At 38.2% G+C, this 19568-nt stretch overlaps 1 protein-coding gene across 1 annotated transcript; it reads left to right on the top strand.

Annotated features, from left to right (window-relative positions):
* Positions 1 to 17417: 17417 nt before the first annotated feature.
* Positions 17418 to 19389, top strand: LOC107637747 (cytomegalovirus UL139 protein). The gene is made up of 4 exons (XM_016341088.3): positions 17418 to 17625; positions 17706 to 17893; positions 17959 to 18121; positions 18880 to 19389. Exons 1-4 carry the CDS (start codon positions 17548 to 17550, stop codon positions 19084 to 19086), a joined length of 636 nt encoding a protein of 211 aa, XP_016196574.1. The 5' UTR covers positions 17418 to 17547; the 3' UTR covers positions 19087 to 19389.
* Positions 19390 to 19568: the final 179 nt, after the last annotated feature.

Here is a 19568-nt window from a genome sequence, read left to right as displayed (position 1 = left end):
TCCTTTTTCAGCCTGAATCAAATTTTTGCTCAGCTCCCTCAATTTCAGTCAGAAAATACCTGAAATCACAGAAAAACACACAAACTCATAGTAAAGTCCAGAAATGTGATTTTTAATTAAAAACTAATAAAAATATACTAAAAACCAACTAAATCATACTAAAAACTAAGTAAAAATAATGCCAAAAAGCGTATAAATTATCCGCTCATCACTTATGTAATGCACCAGCCACTTTCCAAAGGTGCATGATGAGTCTTTTCTCTGATATCATTGAGACTTGTATGGAAGTTTTTATGGATGACTTTAGCGTATATGGTGATTCATTTAGCCTTTGCTTGGATAGTTTATCTAAAGTATTGGACAGGTGTGTTAGTTCAAACCTTGTTTTAAATTTTGAAAAGTGTCATTTTATAGTGAAACAAGGAATTGTTCTAGGACATGTTGTTTCTGATACTGGTATCTTTGTAGACCCAGCAAAGGTGGATGTTATTTCTAGTTTACCTTACCCCTCCTCTGTGAGGGAAGTCCGTTCGTTCCTTGGCCATGTAGGTTTTTACAGGAGATTCATTAAGGACTTCGGTAAGGTAGCACTACCCTTATCCAGACTATTGCAGAAAGATATTGAGTTCGAGTTCAGTGAGGATTGCAAACAGGCATTTGATAAGCTGAAGACCACCTTGACTCAAGCTCCGATTGTGAGGGGACCAGACTGGAGTCAACCATTTGAAATCATGTGTGATGCTTCCAATCATGCAGTAGGCGCAGCGCTGGCTCAGCATGAAGGTAACGATCCTTTTGTAATTGCTTATGCATATAAAACTTTAGATGCTGCTCAATCTAATTACACTACTACTGAAAAAGAGCTTTGACGTTGGGATTTTTGCCAGTAAAGAATTTCATAAAAACAGTCGCGTTGTAGATATAGTCTTTAAACCGACAGAAATCCCTTCGTACAAACGTTTTGGTTGTCACAAGTAACAAACCCCTTTTAAATTGATAACCGAGTATTTAAACCTCGGGTCGTCTTCTCAAGGAATTGCAGGGAGGTATGTTCTTATTATTAGTTATGAGTCTTGTAAATTAGGGGTTTTAGAAAGTAAGGAAGCAGTATGTTGCATAAGAAGAATAAGATAAATAAATAACTATAAAATAAACTCTTGGCAAAGTATAAGAACTGGAAGTCCTATCCTTATCAATTGTGATGAGAATTGGATTTTAATCCCACTTGGTCAGCCTTTACTAAACAAAGGAAAGTTAAGTGGGCTGATTGGCTTGATTCTCAAGTCCTAGTCAACTCCTGTGGAGAGACTAGCTTTAGAGCAATCCTAGTGCAATCAGAATCTGCCAATTTCAACCACTGTTTTATTTGACAGCTCAAGTGTTACCAATTACTTGACCCAAGCCAAAAAGGGGAAAAATATCTAAATTATTTATAAAATAAAGCAAACATATAAATAAAGCAAAGCAAAATTAAGTCTGAAAATACCTCGAATTGCATTCACAAAAGAACTTAAATCTGACATACAAATTAAATTGGAGAAATAAATAAAAAGAACATTGAACCTGGGATTGAGAGTCACTCTTAAAACTAAGAGAAGTCCTAAATCCTAATCCTAAGAGAGAGGAGAGAACCTCTCTCTCTAAAAACTACATCTACTCCTAAAATTGTGAATTATGAGAGCCTTCTCATGAATGGATACATTCCTCCACTTTATAGCCTCTAATCTGTGTTTTCTGGGCCGAGAACTGGGTCAAAAACAGCCCAGAAATTGCCCCCTGCATATTCTGGTACGTTCAGGTCGCGGACAAGTGACGCGAAGGCGTCGTCCATGCGGCCGCGCGGATTGAAGTTCGCAGATGCGACGCGTCCGCGTGGATCACATGTTCGCGTCACCTAGCGTCAGAGAAACTATGGCATATTATATATCAAATCGAAGCCCCAGACGTTAGCTTTCCAACGCAACTAGAACTGCGTTGTTTGAACCTCTGTAGCTAAAGTTATAGCCGTTTGAGTGCAAAGAGGTCAGGCTGGACAGCTTAGCAGTTTCTCCAACTTCTTGTATTCCTTCCACTTTTGCATGCTTCCTTTCCATTCTCTGAGCCATTCCTACCCTGTAATCTCTGAAAACACTTAACACACATATCAAGGCATCTAATGGTGATAAGAGAGGATTAATAATAAGCAAATATAATATCAAAGAAGCATGTTTTCAATCATAGCACAAAACCAGGAAGGAAAATGTAAAACATGCAAATAGTATGAATAAGTGGGTAAAGAGTTGATAAAATCCACTCAATTGAGCACAAGATAAACCATAAAATAGTGGTTTATCAACCTCCCCACACTTAAACATTAGCATGTCCTCATGCTAAGCTCAAGAGAAGCTATAAAGATGAAGAGGAATGGTAGAATGTATGAAATGCAACCTATGAATGCAACTACATGCAAAATATTTCTACCTACTTGGTTAAAAGTAAACAAATCTTTCAAGAGGAAATATGAACTGGATTTCACTAATTCAAATCATAAAAATGAAGTACAAATAGACTTGCAAGAAGAAAATAGCTCATGAAAGCAGGGAACAAGGGATTGAGCATCGAACCCTCACTGGTAGTGTATACACTCTAATCACTCATGTGTTTTAGGTTCGATTCTCTCAATTCTCTACTAACCTTGTTTTCTAAGGCTTGCTCTTCATCTAACAATCAACATAAATTTAATGCACAAATACACAAATCAAGAGGTCTTTTAAGGGTTGTAATGGGGTTAGGGTCAAGGTAGGATTGTATTTGGCCAAGTGGACTAAAATCTGAATCATTAATTAACTTAAACTTTTCACCTAACTTTAGACAATCCATGTAATCATAACCACCCTTAACTATCCATTAACCATGTTTCCACATATTCATGCATCCTAATTTTAAGTACAGTACATATGCATTGCTTTCACCATTTACTTTGGGGCATTTTGTCCCCTTTTTGCTTAATTGCTCTTTTTCTCTTTTTCTTTTTTTTTTCTCTTTTTTTTTCTTTTCTTTTTTTTATATATATATTTTTTTTTCTTTTATTTTTCTCAATGCATATGATTAAATTATTGAATGCATGAACATGTCCTAAACATTTCTTTCACATTTTCATAAAGATATATAACACCCAATTCTTAAACCAAATATTTCCAAACCCACTTTTCCCCACACTTAATTCATAAGCACTCTCACTAGTCTAAGCTAACCAAGGATTCAAATTAAGGACAATATTGTTTTCCGCTTAGAGTTGAAGATGTGCTAAAGTAAAGAACAAAGGGGTAAAATAGGCTCAAATTGGTTTGCAAAGGATAATGAAAGGTAAGGCCATATGGGTATGTAAGCTCAGTGAAACAAAGGCCTCAATCATGTAAGTGTATGCATACATCAAATAATGGAAATATAGAATTAAGCAAGACAAAGATTACAATTTTAGAGAGAAAAATACACACTAAAACAAAATTTTGGTTGATAAAATGCAACCAATTTAAATAGGCTCAAAAATCTCACGGGTTTTGTGTGTTCGAGTTCTAAATCATGTTCCAGTATAATATCTCTTCAAACAAGTGTAACATTAAATTTTATTCAAATTAGTGAAATTCTCTAAAAAGGTTTCTTGAAAAAGAAAATATTACTTTAACCAAGTGGTAAGATATGCAAAAAAATTCAAACAAATATGCAATCAAACATGCAAATGCAACAATCAATCTACAAAGAAGATTTAAACATTGGTGTTGAGACAAGAAAGTACTGACCCATGGAGATCGGTATCGGCCTCCCCACACTTAAAGATTGCACCGTCCTCGGTGCATGCTGAGATGTGCAGGTGGACGGGTTGTCCCAACTGATGCTTTTCTTTAAGATTTTGCAGATGGACTTGTCTGTCTCCCCATGTAAACTTCTTTCAGTTCCCTTCCTGGTGGCCATCCTGAAAGAAAAAGGAAAGAAAAGTAACCCAAAAATAAAGATAGAAAATAAATGAAATATAGGTTGGGTAATGCCAAATGATAATGGTCTCATTTACATGGAAGCTTCAACATGTACGTGAGAAAACAATAGAAGCCATGGCATACCAGTGGTATAAAATTTGTAACATAGGGGAGGAGTGTGGGTAGTGGAAGTATCAACACAAGCTCATATCAATGCAAATGGAGTGCAAGTATCATAAAAGATTGGCATTGGCATATAATTAATATCATCCCACAGTGTAAAACAAGTTACCAAAATAAATTCAAGAAAAGAAGCAACAGTTGAATAAGAAAAAAAATTTTTAACACCAATGGAAAAATAAAAATTCAGAAAAGAAAATAAAAATATGCACAAATTAAAATGCAATGAATGAAATATGCAAATTAATTAAAATAAAATAAAAGAAAGAAGATGAGAAGTGAAAGAAATAAAGTAAGAAAAAAAGATAGGAGAAATTAGGATTGGAAGAAAAGATAAAATATTTGGCTCATCTGGATAAGTTGTGCGTCGCTTTCGACGCGGACGCGTGGGGCACGCGGTCGCGTGACATGCGCTTTTAAGTTAATCGACACGGTCGCGTCAGTCACGCGGTCGCGTGACACGTTTTGTGCTACTGGCGCGAGGGCAGCCTCGCGCTCGCACAACTCTCTGTTCAAAACTCATTTTGCCAAATCTTAGGGTGACGCGGTGGCGTGGGTGACGCGATCGCGTGAATGGCCTGATTTCCAATATGGCACGGACGCGTGGGGCACGCGTTCGCGTGGGAGGGCTTGGGCTTCCAGCACGAGTCCAGCCCAACTCCAGCACAACTTTCAGCCATGCACCCTTTTGACGTCGATTTTCAGGTCACGCGGCCGCGTGGGTGACGCGGTCGAGTGGGAGGCCAAAGTTCCCATGTGACACGGACGCATCGGCGACGCGGTCGCGTGGGTCGATTTGTGCCACTGGCACGCCTCCAGCCACGCTCCAGCGTGACTCTCTGTTCGTTTTTATTTTTCTCCCCTCTCCTTGCGACGCGGACGCGTCGCTGATGCGGTCGCGTCGCGTGGCATTTTTTTATCTGAAAAGAAAATGCAGAATGCAGTGTTAATATGAATGTGATGCAAAACTCCAGGTTCAATAAAATAAAATAAAACTCAAAAACAAATAAAACTAAATAAAAATAAAAAAGTAACGATCATACCACGGTGGGTTGTCTCCCACCTAGCACTTTTAGTTATTGTCCTTAAGTTGGACATTTGGGGAATCCTTTGTTATGGTGGCTTGTGCTTGAACTCATCCAGGAACCTCCACCAATTTTTATGATTCCAATGTCCTCTGGGATCCCAAACTAGGTGCAGAAAGCCTTCAAGTAAGTTAAAGCATGTGACAAGGCCCCAAGAGTGCTGATTTCTAGATTGGATTCCGGGGTCCCAAATCTTGCTTTTGCACCCGTCTTCTTGTTGATCATCATGATTCCATCCGAGTGGTAGGAAATCTGAATTCTCACTAAAGCGGCCAAACAACTTCCTAGACCCGTTCAGTTGAGCTTTACACCAACCTTTGTATTTAAACTTAAAGCTTCCAACCATAATGAATCTTGCAGGACAATTCTTACCACTAGCCATCTTCCTCTTACTCTTAATGCCACAAAGAGCTCTAAGTTGACCATCCATCTCCAGTAGCCCATATTCAAGTGGGATTAGAAAGCTATGGGATATGAATTTTACCCACTTGAATATTGTGAAGGATGATGGCAACTTAGGGGGAGGGGTTTCCAACAACTTTGGCAAGGTAATTTCAAGCTCCACTCCCTTGTGCTCTTCTTTGACATCTTCTACCTCTTGATCAACCTCTACAAAATCTTCAACTATGATCTGCCTTGGAGTTTGTACGCTCTTCTCAACATCAACATCAAACACCGTGGAAGGAGGCTCTGTGACTGGACTTTCCAATGGAGGTACAGCATCTCTTAAGTCCGCAACCACTTCTTCCTTTTTAATAATTGCTGCTTTGTCCAGTTGTTTAAGTATACTCATCCTCGATGTTTTTCATTCTATGACAATTTCCTTCAACTATTCTTTCATCTTCAAGGGTCTCTCCTACCCTTACCCGTAGGGCCTCCTCTAGCTCTTTATGAAGTATGGATTCGCGAAGATGATTCCTTCTTTCCTGTTCTATATCAATAGCATAATTGGGATCATCTTGCTCTTGGATTGATGGATGTGGGTGCTCTTCCATGGATGGTGGTGATGGGATGGAGAGATTATTCTGTGGTTGACAAGGAAGTGCACTAGAGCTTGAGGGTTGATTGTTGAAGGTATTTGGTGGTCTGATTTGGGCGACGAGAGCTTGTATAGTAGAGTTTAGATTGGCAAGTGCTTTCTCCATGGAGGTTTGGGGTGGGTCTATGTATGGTTCATTTAGTTCATAAGGTGGTTGGTATGGTGGATGTGGGTTAGGGTCATATGGAGGTGAATAGTGGAAAGGGGCTTGTGAGTATGGTGGTCCAAAGTCATGTTGAGGAAAGGGTTCATAGGCATATGGTGGTGGTTGTTGATAGTCCACTGGAGGTGGTTGTTGCCATGAGGGTTGATCAAATCCTTGTGGCTCCTCCCATCTTTGATTGTTCCAACCCTGATGCATGTTCTCATTGTAATTTCTTCTTCCTGCAACATAATTGTAACCAGACTCATAGCCAAAGGGGTGAGAGTTCATAGTAGTAAATAAAAATTAAAAACAAAAATAAAAACAAATTTAAATTAAAAGGTTATTTAAATTTTGAAATTAAAAATTAAATTTTGAAAATTTTTAAATTTGAATTTTGAAATTTGATTTTTGAAATAAGATAAGATAAGATAAAAATTTTAAAAATAAAAATCTGAAATTTTTTTTTCGAAAAAATTAATTAAAAATATTTTTGAATTTAATGAGGAAAGAGAAAAACAATAAAATGACACCAAATTTCAAATTTTTAGATCAAAACGAAGAAAACAACTAAGAACAGCTTGAAGGTCAAGATGAACGTGAAGAACAACTTGAAGACCAAGACGAACACTAAGAACAAATTTTTGAAAAAAAAAATTTTAATAACTAAATAAAAACAAATAACCTCTTAATTTATGGAAAATCAAAAATAAAAACAAAAATAAAAACAAATAAACAAGAAAAAATCAAAAAAAATATTTACAATAACTAATAATAAGGCACACGTTTGCAATTCCCCGGCAACGGCGCCATTTTGACGTTGGAATTTTTACCAGTAAAGAATTTCATAAAAACAGTCGCGTTGTAGATATAGTCTCTAAACCGACAGAAATCCCTTCGTACAAACGTTTTGGTTGTCACAAGTAATAAACCCCTTTTAAATTGATAACCGAGTATTTAAACCTCGGGTCGTCTTCTCAAGGAATTGCAGGGAGGTATGTTCTTATTATTAGTTATGAGTCTTGTAAATTAGGGGTTTTAGAAAGTAAGGAAGCAGTATGTTGCATAAGAAGAATAAGATAAATAAATAACTATAAAATAAACTCTTGGCAAAGTATAAGAACTGGAAGTCCTATCCTTATCAATTGTGATGAGAATTGGATTTTAATCCCACTTGGTCAGCCTTTACTAAACAAAGGAAAGTTAAGTGGGCTGATTGGCTTGATTCTCAAGTCCTAGTCAACTCCTGTGGAGAGACTAGCTTTAGAGCAATCCTAGTGCAATCAGAATCTGCCAATTTCAACCACTGTTTTATTTGACAGCTCAAGTGTTACCAATTACTTGACCCAAGCCAAAAAGGGGAAAAATATCTAAATTATTTATAAAATAAAGCAAACATATAAATAAAGCAAAGCAAAATTAAGTCTGAAAATACCTCGAATTGCATTCACAAAAGAACTTAAATCTGACATACAAATTAAATTGGAGAAATAAATAAAAAGAACATTGAACCTGGGATTGAGAGTCACTCTTAAAACTAAGAGAAGTCCTAAATCCTAATCCTAAGAGAGAGGAGAGAACCTCTCTCTCTAAAAACTACATCTACTCCTAAAATTGTGAATTATGAGAGCCTTCTCATGAATGGATACATTCCTCCACTTTATAGCCTCTAATCTGTGTTTTCTGGGCCGAGAACTAGGTCAGAAACAGCCCAGAAATCGCCCCCTGCATATTCTGGTACGTTCAGGTCGCGGACAAGTGACGCGGAGGCGTCGTCCACGCGACCGCGCGATTGAAGTTCGCAGATGCAATGCATCCGCGTGGATCACGCGTTCGCGTCGCCTAGCTTTAGGGAAACTATGGCATATTATATATCAAATCGAAGCCCCAGACGTTAGCTTTCCAACGCAACTAGAACCGGGTTGTTTGGACCTTTGTAGCTAAAGTTATAGCCGTTTGAGTGCGAAGAGGTCAGGCTGGACAGCTTAGCAATTTCTCCAACTTCTTGTATTCCTTCCACTTTTGCATGCTTCCTTTCCATCATCTGAGCCATTCCTGCCCAATAATCTCTGAAAACACTTAACACACATATCAAGGCATCTAATGATGATAAGAGAGGATTAATAATAAGCAAATATAAGATCAAAGAAGCATGTTTTCAATCATAGCACAAAACCAGGAAGGAAAATGTAAAACATGCAAATAGTATGAATAAGTGGGTAAAGAGTTGATAAAATCCACTCAATTGAGCACAAGATAAACCATAAAATAGTGGTTTATCAAGCTTCTAGCTATTGTTTTTGCTTTGGATAAATTCCGAGCCTATTTACTTGGTACTAAGGTAGTAGTGTATTCAGACCATGCAGCTCTAAAGTATTTATTGGCTAAAAAGGAGTCTAAACCAAGGCTAATACATTGGATGCTACTGCTGCAAGAATTTGATTTGGAAATTAAAGATAGGAGTGGTAACCAAAATTTAGTGGCAGACCACTTGAGTCGCCTCGAGCACATTAAAGATGACTCCATTCATATCAATGATAATTTCCCATTTGATAGCTTACAGGCAGTATCTGATGTAGTTCCTTGGTATGCACCTGTAGCTAATTATCTAGTTAGCCACACTTTTCCTCCCGATTTTACTAAGCATCAGAGAGACAAGCTAAAAAGCGAGTCCAAATATTATGTATGGGATGATCCATATCTATGGAGGTGTGGTGCTGACCAGGTAATTAGACGGTGTGTACCTCAATCAGAATTCCAGTCCATTTTAGAGGCCTGCCACTCGTCTGAGAGTGGAGGACATTTTGGCCCTCAACGAACAGCTAGAAAAATTTTAGACTGTGAATTCTGGTGGCCTACTCTTTTTAAAGACGCTGCTGAATTTTGTAAATCTTGTTCCCCATGCCAAAGGTTTGGTAATATATCCAAGAGGGATGAAATGCCTCAACAAATTATGCTTTTCTGTGAAATTTTTGATGTTTGGGGCATTGACTTCATGGGTCTATTCCCAAATTCTAATGGTCACCTTTATATACTGTTAGCTGTAGATTATGTTTCTAAATGGGTGGAAGCAATTCCAACCCGTACTGATGATGCTAACACTGTTGTTTCCTTTGTTAGAAACCATATTATTTGTCGCTTTGGATCACCACGAGCAAGGCACTCACTTTTGTAACAGGCGACTAACAGGATTACTGAAGAGGCATGGGATAATTCATAAAGTATCAACAGCCTATCACCCCCAGACTAATGGGCAGGACGAGGTGTCTAACAGAGAGATAAAGCGCATACTGCAAAAGATAGTCAAGCCTCATAGAAAGGACTGGAGCACCAGGCTCCAAGATGCGCTTTGGGCATATCGGACAGCATACAAGACGCCAATCGGGATGAGTCCTTTCCGCTTAGTTTATGGAAAGGCATGTCATCTCCCAGTTGAGTTAGAACATAAAGCCTTCTGGGCGGTAAAGGAATGCAACATGGACTATGAAAAAGCCGGAGTTGAACGGAAGTTACAACTGCAAGAATTAGAGAACCTTCGCCTAGAAGCTTATGAAAACTCCAAGCTGTATAAAGAAAAGGTGAAAGATGTGCATGATAAGAACATCAAGAGAAGAGAGTTCCAACCTGAGAACTTAGTCCTCCTCTACAACTCCAGAATACGGCTCATGCCAGGCAAGCTGAGATCCAGATGGGACGGTCCCTATCGAGTAGAGAGAGCGGAGCCATACGGAGTCTTTCACTTGAGCCATCCTTCAAGCCCTGAACTTATAAAGGTCAATGGACATCGCTTGAAGTTATTTCATGGCGAAAAGATGGCAAAAAACCAGGAGCTAGAGATCTTCCTCTTGGAGGATCCACCCACAGCAGAAGACTGAGCTAGTGGAGCGTCCAACTTAAGGATGTTAAAGCAAAGTGCTGGGTGGGAGACAACCCACCATGATATGATCGTTTCCCCTCTCCTTTATTTACTTTTTCAATAACTCTTCTCAGTACTAGTGTCTATAGTTGCATCTGCATTTGCATATCGAAAAAAAAGGCACGTGACGCGACAGCGTCGCCGACGCGTCCGCGTCGTATGTGCCTCAAGGAAGAAAAGAGATTTTACAGTGAGTCATGCGAGAGCATGGCTGGAGGCGTGCCTTTGGCACAATTTGACCCACGCGACCGCGTCGCTGACGCGTCCGCGTCATCTGGGAAAAATGCCTCCCACGCGTCTGCGTCAAGCACGCGAACGCATGTCCTGAAAATCGACGTAAGAAATGGTGTATGGCAGAATGTCACGCTGGACTGGGGCTGGAATGGTGCTAGACGCACAAGCCCTACCACGCGAACGCGTGCCCCACGCGTCCACGTCGTTTTCCAATCTTGGCCATTCACGCGATCGCGTCCACCACGCGAACGCGTCACCCTGAAATTTGGCAACAATGAGTTTTGAACAGAGAGTTATGCGAGCGCGAGGCTGCTCTCGCGCCACTAGCACCGATCATGTCACGCGTCCGCGTGAACGCGCGTCCGCGTGAACGACGCGTCCGCGTGAACGACGCGTCCGCGTGAACGACGCGTCCGCGTCGTTTCATCTAAGCGCCATTCGCGTGAACGCGTACCCCACGCGTCCGCGTCGCTTGCGCCGCACAACTTATCCAAATATGCCAAAATATCTTATCTTTTTCTTCCCCAGATCCTACTTTTTCTTTTCCCTTCTTCTTTCTTCCCCCCTTTTCTTCCTTCTTCCTTCTTTCTCACTTTCTACTTTCTCTCTCTCACCACCATTATCAAGGTTTTTCTTTTCTTCTTCCCTCCTTACTTTTCTATTCTTCTTCTTATTTTTATGTTTTCTTCTACTTTTCTTTTTTTTTTCTTTTTACTTTCATTATCCATGTTTTCTTTTTCTTTCTTTTTCTTTTAATTGGTGTTGGAAATTTATTTGGGTCATCATTTCTTATGATTTGCTTGTGGATTGTTAAGGAATTGTTTGACAATTATATATTAATTTTATAGGGTTGCTTGCATGTTCAATTTAATACTTTCAATAGCTTATTTACCATGCATGCTATGTGTTTGTGAAAATGCCCGTATGACATTGTGCACTATTTTTAGATTTCTTTTAATCTACTACTCTAAATGCTTGATTTTCACAAAATACTTTTTATATTTCATTAACTAAATATAATTGTTATTACAAAGAGATTGTTAGTTTGACAGACTTGGTAATCTAACTTGGACTTTGAATGCTTGATCTATGCTACTCATGCCTTTGCCGGCATGCCAATAAACACCTTGCATTTAACTGTCTTCATATGCACTTGCTATATTTTCATTGATGATTTTTCACATGTAGTCATGACCATATGTTAACATCATTCGTTTTAATGTGCATTGATTACCACCTTTCATATTCTCTTCCTTGCTCTAACCCTTGAATTCTTAACACCCTTATTCTTTCCCTTTCAGGATGGCCACCAAGAAAGGAAAAGAGAAAGCTACTCCCAAACCACCAACAAGGAGAAGAACAAAAAGAGCATTAGTGGCAGAGCCCTCTTCAACTGCAGTTAAGCCCTCAACAAAATGAATTAAGAGGATTATCAAGGTCGATGAAAAAGAGAAAGCCTTCCCAGCAAAGGACACTGCGCGATTTCCCAACCGCTACTGTGAGCAGATGTTCCCTATCCTGGCAGCAAGGAATTACAACAACGAATACCTACTTATCCTCCCGACCCGTATTGCTGAATTTGTTGAGCCGCGAATCAAACACAGACACTGGGGATTCCTACAAAGACAGCCACGACAGGTTAATCTCTCATGGGTAGTCGAGTTCTACTCTAATTTCCACTTGCCAACCCTGCAATCTGTCTATGTCCGTCAGAAGCAAATCCCCATTACAGAAGAGGCCGTTCAACGAGCTTTGGATCTCCCCCCTGCTCCAGAAGGACTAGACGCATTCCAAGAGGCCGCACTCAAGCGCCAGATGTACCAATTTCACTGGGACGCTGTTCTCAGAGTTATCACACAACCTAGCAGCAGATGGATTTATGGATACCATCGTTCCCGACCTAAGGGAATATCAGCTTCTGCACTTACCTTGGAGGCTCGCGTATGGGCACAAATTATGTCCCACTACGTCTTTCCGAGCACTCATGAGTCCTCCTTCACTGCAGACATGGCCATTCTACTTTGGTGCATCCTCACAGACCAGCCTCTACACCTACCAAGACACATCCGAAATGCCATGGGACACGCACAAATTGTGCGCAACCTACCTTTTCCCGCCTTGGTCTCAGATCTTGTCGCAGTAGCCGGAGTCTCCTACAGAGCTGGGGACACCAGAGCCATGCTTCCACGGGATGATCAGTACGTCCCTAACGGGAAATATCTCAGGCCACCAACAGCCACTACTAGCCAGTCCGCAGAACAAGCTGCAGACATTCCCCCTTCCACACCACAAGCACCTTCAACAAGTCAGTTACTCCATCAAATACTGGAGAGGTTGGACCGGCAAGAACAGAAAGCGAATCTACGAGAGCGCCGCAACTAGCGCTGATTCAAATACCTCAAGGAGCTACTCACAGGCAACCACAGGCCTGACAAGGACCCAGACACCCCAGACTCCATTTCATTTACCAGCACAGGGAGCCATGACGGTCCCGACTGTGGAGATACTACTACCAGCCTCCCCTTTGTTCCTGACAGATGGCACCGAGGACGGTGCAAAGCCTTAAGTATGGGGAGGTCGGTCAGTGCCTGACTTCTGGAGGTAATTTCTCTTCCTTAACACCAATAAAATAGTTAGTTTTTCAATTTTTTGTTTTAGAATATGATAGATTGCATAGTAATAGGTTAATTGCATGCATGTTCTACTTGATTGAAAGGATAATAGGTTTCTCCTAAGACCTAAATCTTTCACTAATTTAAATCAAAACCCTTATGTTAAAATTGTTTGAAGTTGTAATTGGAACATGGTTTTTGAGCTAAAGAACACACAACCTGTGAGACTTTGAGCCTAAATACATGGTTACATTATTTAACCATAACTATTTTATTCTTGTGTGTTCATTTATCTATGATTGTAATTTGAATTTTGTTTTATCCTATATGTCCATTATTTAGTGTATTTACATGCTTGCATATGATTGAGGCCATTATTTGTTTAGCTCACTTATCCCAAATAAGTCTACCCTTTTAATTACCTTTGTTAGCCACTTTGAGCCGTTTTAATCCCATTTGTTCTACATTTTACCATATTACTAGCCTTAAGCAGAAAAATAATTAAATATCCCTATTGAATCTTTGGTTAGCTTAAGATAGAAATTGTGTGTTAATTGAGTTTGGGAAGATTGTGGGAACAAAGGTTAATAAAGAAATGTGTCATGATAAGATAATGGAAATTTGGGTACCTACTCATGTGAAACTATAAAAGAAAATTGAAAATCTATGTGCATTGATAAGCTATGTTTATTTTTATGTTCAAAAAAAATTTATAATATTTTAGTAAATAAGGGGACAAAATTACCCCAATGATAAGTTAAAGTTCAACAATCAATGCACATGTGATAAAATCAAAATAAAGGTTGATGCATGAGTATGGAATGTGAAAAGAAAATTCTGGGTAGCTAGGTATGAAATTTAAAGTTATATAGAATATACATATATGATCAGGTGAAAGCTTGGGTTAATTAAAGATTCAATTTATAAGCTCACTTAGCCATATATACCCTTACCTTTACCTTAGCCCCATTACAACCTTGAAAAGACCTCATGATGTTTGTATTGGTACATTAAATGTTGTTGATTGATTAGGTGAAGAACAAAAATTAGAAAGCATGATTAGAGAAGGATAGAGTGATTACCCTATACACTAGAGAGATTAGAGTGCACACACACCATCAGTGAGGGTTCAATGCTCAACTCCATGTCCCCTGCTTTCACAAGCTGTCTTCTTACAAATTTACTCGCTTTTACTGTATGATTTAAACTAGTGGAATCTACTCTATGTTCTGTCTTAGAGAACTTATTTATTTTAATCAGATAAACAAAATCATATAGTTGCATTGCATTGCATGAGTCTTACATACCCCTATTCATTCATTTTTACCTCCTTCAACTAAGCATGAGGACATGCTAATGTTTAAGTGTGGGGAGGTTGATAAACCATTATTTTATGATTTATATTGTGTTTAATTGAGTGGTTTTATCAAGTCTTTCACCCACTTATTCATATGATTTGCATGTATTCACAATTCCTTCCTAAAATTGTTCTATGATTGAAAACTTGCTTCCTAAAGATCTTTTAATTGAATATTGTTTTATTCTCCTTTATACCATTCGATGCCATGATCTGTGTGCTAAGTGTTTCAAGCTTCATAAGACAGTAATGACTTAGAGAATGGAGAGGAAGCTTGCAAAGATGGAAGGAACACAAGAAATTGAGGAGATGACCAGCGAGAAGTGACGCGGGCGCATGGCTCACGCGACCACGCGAAATAGAGGAAATGGCAGTGACGCGCTCACGTGCCTGACGCGAACGCGTGGATTGGAAGCTGCACGAGTGACGCGAATGCGTGGACAATGCGCACGCGTGGCACAGAAAATGTTGAGTGACGCGAACGCGTGGACGACGCGGTCGCGTGGCGTGCACGATCTGCAAAATTTACAGAAGTCGCTGGCGTGAATTCTGGGCCGCATTCTAACCCAGTTTTCGGCCCAGAAACGCAGATTAGAGCCAAGGAACATGTAGAGACAAAGGACGACATTCATTCTGCATAATTTTTAGTTTTTAGATCTGATTTTACTCGTCCTCTAGGTTTTCTCTCTACACATTCATAGTTCTTAGGATTTTGTTTTTTATTGCTTTTTGGATTGGGATATCGAGAAGAGTTGTTACCTCCGTAAGACTTCATCTCTCTAGTTTGTTTTCTCTACTTTTTACTTACTCTTCCATATCCTTAATTTGTCCAGAGTACAATTGGATTATTTTTAGAATTATTTAATACAAAGACTGTTTTTTTAATTAATCTCTTTGATTATTGTTTATCATGTCTCTTTTTATTTCCCCTCTTTATTTTGTGAAGTCTATATTTATGATAATGGAGTAGTCCCCAACTTGATTGGGAGTTGATTAAAAGGAGAACCCTGAGTTGGAATACTCAAGAGTTCAATTGTAATTGGTTCGTTGTTGGTGGCTTGTTAGTCACTAACTCTAATCCTTCCCAAGGGAGAGGATTAGGACTTGTGAATAGAAGTTGGCTTTTGACTTGACTTTCCTTCATTCGTTGAGGGTTAACTAAGTGGAACAACTACTAATTATTAATTAATCTTGAGAAAATTCCAACAAGGATAGAACTTCCGATTAATCTTCTCCCGGTCAAGATTTTTATTTAAATTACATAAATTCTCTGATTTAATTTCCTGTTTATCAAACTCAAACCATTTTGGAAAACCTCTAATTAATAAAATAGCATATCTTTCTGCAACTCATTGGGAGACGACCTGGGACTCATACTCCCAGTATTCTAATTCTAATTTTGTGACAACTCTTTTCTAAATTGACAAGTGGATTTTTGTTGATTAAGAGCTGTACTTGCAATGCCATTTTTCTTAATAATTCTTAATCTGCCAATTTCCGCCACATCAATCCTTCTCTAACCATTCAGCACTTGGATCCTTATACCACAAAGTTGAAATGTTTTCCTTCGTGTACCCAAACTGTCTCACCTCTGCATATGCCTCAAATACAGACCAGCAATCACTCTCAACATCTTCGATCAATGTCTTTTGTCCCCCTATATACTGCAATGTCCTATTGTCATATCCAAATCGACCACCCCCCATGGTAGACACTAAGATTAAAGCTTCCTATCCCCTAAAACGAAAAAACAAAAAAATTTAAATCAAACCCTACCAGTTTCTAAAAACTAACGAAATCCATTACACATTATTAAGTTCAAGTTCCACAAAACCGAAACCAATGGTGCATACATACTTGATTCGAGATGAGAACAGCGGAACGACCTCCTTCCACAATCTTGCCAACGCAGTCCAAATACAGTGACGCTACTCCTCAAGTGATGATGAACCTCTATTAGGGCATCATTGAAGGTGAAAGATCAGTTTTCAAGTGTGTAATGTAAATGAGACACTGAAGCCCTTTCGCGGGAATGAAAATGAAGCGTTAAGGACTTCAGGGGCAAAGGTGTCCGAAAGAATTGTCTAATGGACGGGAGGATGTTTTTAAAGCATTTCTGAGCGTTGAGGATGATTTTAATAACAAAAAAAAGTCGGGGACGAATTTGATTTTTGCCTCAGACATTAGGGACGAAAAAAGTACTTAATCCTTTGATTTACATAGAAATATAAATGGAGACAATTAGGTAACATTTTTGGATTTGAGAGATTCAGATAATTTTTAACTTGGTTTGATTTATTGGGGTGAATTACCTACATTTTATATATAAAAAATATATAATTTATATCTATATTTACTAAAATTTTATACATATAAATTAATACAATTTATACTCATATTTTACAAAATTTACATATATAAATAAATAAAATTTATTTAATAAAAATAATTTAATATTTATAATAATTAAATAATGACCAAATACACTTAAAAATTCCTAACCCAAAGAGTTTCTCCTAAACAAGAACCTTTTATTTTTAATATTAGAGTAGTAGTGGTATTTTTTTAAAATGTGGATTGCTGGAGTGTTATACTCAAATATTAAATTGTTTAATTAGAGAAGCAGAAATCGAACCGTCTGATTTATTAGAGGTACAAAAATCGAACCGTCCGATTTCTAAAGGTACACAAATCGAACCATCCGATTTGTAGAAATATAAAAATCGGACCATCCAATTTGTAAGAGGTACACAAATTGAACCGTCTAATTTGTATTAAAAAAAATTAAAAAATTTAAGATTCAGAATCAAACCCTTCAATTTGTGTACTTTCTACAATTTTAAAAAATATTAAAAAATGTTAACGTATATAACCACTTCCTAACCACTTCTACTTCCGTAACATAAAAATTAGCCCCTAAACAAAAGAGAAGCTCAAATGGATAGTTATATTGCACAGCAACAGAACCAGAGTGGTTGAAAGTTAGGCTGCTTCTTCGCCCTTGGTCTCTCTCTTTGAAGCAAGCAACAATGGCGCTTCCATCCGCATTCCAGGAACGGCTCCACCACATGGACCGCACTCGATGTGAACGCCTCTCTCTCCTCCAGGTTCCATTCTTATTTGAAACTTCGAATATTTTCTATGCATCCAACAAAACTAAGCGTAATCAAGCCCTTGTTCGTTGCAGGCGGAGAAAGAGTTGCAAGCAAACAAGTCTCGCGTTTTGGCCTCCAAGCTCGCCAACATCAGAGCCACCGAACAGAGATGCTTCCTTCTCGATCACAAAATTGCTTCCCAGAACTTCAACCTTCTCTCTCTCACTTCTCAAATCCACAACCTCGAAGCCAAATACGATTCCCTCTCCCAAATTTTCAGGTTAATGCCACCTCCCTTAATTACTCTTCTGGAATTGGAATTGGAACTGATTTTTGGCACTTTAGGTCGATTCAGAACGAGGTGGATGAGCTTGAGGAGTTGCGGGAAAAGAGGGATAGGTTTTACGAAGCTAAGATGGTGGAAATGAAGCAATTTAAGGAGGTTGCTGACGAGTTTGTGGTGAAATGTCGAAGGGACGTTCAGGGTTTGAGGAATAGAGTAAATGAGGTAACATTGACATCACAATTTGATGCAGCATTTCTACTGTTTTTCATTTCATGACAAAATTTATATTGGTGATTATTGATATGAAATTATTCTGAGATTGTTGCAAATTATTGAGATCAATATAAAATTAATTTTCACGGTGTTGTAATACAGTGAATACATCTACTTGTAAGTTTTTGAAGGTAATTAGGTGGTTGAATTAATAACTTCAACTATTGTGATAATATATGATAATAACATACTTCTATTCATAAGATTTTTTAAGTAGTAGGTTGTCGTTTATGTATAAATTTCATATACATTGGGTGTATATAAGAGTTTCAAAAATGTTACGAAATCAGCCACTAAATCAAATATGTATTTGTATATAAATACATGTGTTGTTTGACTCATTTTTAACGTGTATTTTATATAAGTGACTGATTTTGTGTACACAGTAGTATGGTAAAAGTTTTGTTCTTTTATAAATTTGTTGGATCCTTCTTTTTCAAGAAATGTGTGATATATATGTCAAACACTAGCTCCCACAACCTGCTAAAATGAAATTGGTTAACTATTTGGGAGATTGATCATCTGTGAGATCTATTTGCCTTCTTCTTCTTCTTCCATATATTAGATTAAAAGGAATGTTAGCTTCAGCTTTCCATCACATTGCTTCATCATGCTATCAATATGCATGAAGTGCAGCAAATGTGAGGTTAATATGGTGCATTGCAAGGAGATTGAACTGAGCTATGGATTGTGTTCTGTATTTTCAGTTGAGGTCATCTTTCATTGAACTGAAAGGTAACAACCAGAATTCATGTAATTCGGAGATAGTTATGGCAGAAAAGAGAAGGTTGGAACTGCAGGCTGAAAAGGAGTGTGTTTATAGAAACTTGGCCTCTAATCAGCAAATAAAAGCACAGTTGCAAAAGCAGCTTCAGAATATTTTGATGACACAGACTCAAGAGAAGAGAAAGTGAATAGACCTAGAATTTGTTACTACCTAGCTAACTTTGATCATCAGCTGCACGTTGGATCTCCCTGTGGACACTATTGTTTGCTGTGATCGGAAGATGCTTCTTGGGGACTCACCACCTCATTCTATACAAAAAGGGACAAGAATCATGGCTTGCCAAGATTGTTAATTGTAAAGAAATGCAGTAAGCCAGTAAATATCAGTTTTGTAACAAAACACAATCTACATCTGATGGTATATTTCGCATTTTAGAAACAGAATTTCATGATCAAAACCTATAAAAGGAAAACATGGTTATAAAAATTTACTTTAATATTCTAAATTGGAAACTTCAAATACATAGATATTAATAAGAGTTAATATACATGCACTATAAAATGCTTAAATTTTTTCATTACATTATTATTTTTTTTTTCAGTCTCGTTCAGTAATCTAAGCCCACGTAGATAGAATTCAATGGGTAGATAGAATTGAATTTAAGCTCAA

The sequence above is a fragment of the Arachis ipaensis genome, chromosome B4 (assembly GCF_059453495.1).
Source record: "Arachis ipaensis isolate K30076 ecotype BB chromosome B4, ASM5945349v1, whole genome shotgun sequence".
NCBI classification, from domain to species: domain Eukaryota; kingdom Viridiplantae; phylum Streptophyta; class Magnoliopsida; order Fabales; family Fabaceae; genus Arachis; species Arachis ipaensis.
The sequence above is the reverse complement of the archived record's forward strand: the minus strand, read 5'-3'. Positions and strand labels throughout refer to the sequence as shown.

What these genes read in the sequence shown, in the direction of transcription:
- LOC107637747 (XM_016341088.3), top strand. Translation starts at nt 17,548, where the DNA reads ATGGCGCTTCCATCCGCATTCCAGGAACGGCTCCACCACATGGACCGC. An exon ending in TCCCTCTCCCAAATTTTCAG is followed by an intron (nt 17,894 to 17,958) that starts GTTAATGCCACC and finishes TTGGCACTTTAG; the next exon opens with GTCGATTCAGAACGAGGTGG. An exon ending in TGAGGAATAGAGTAAATGAG is followed by an intron (nt 18,122 to 18,879) that starts GTAACATTGACA and finishes CTGTATTTTCAG; the next exon opens with TTGAGGTCATCTTTCATTGA.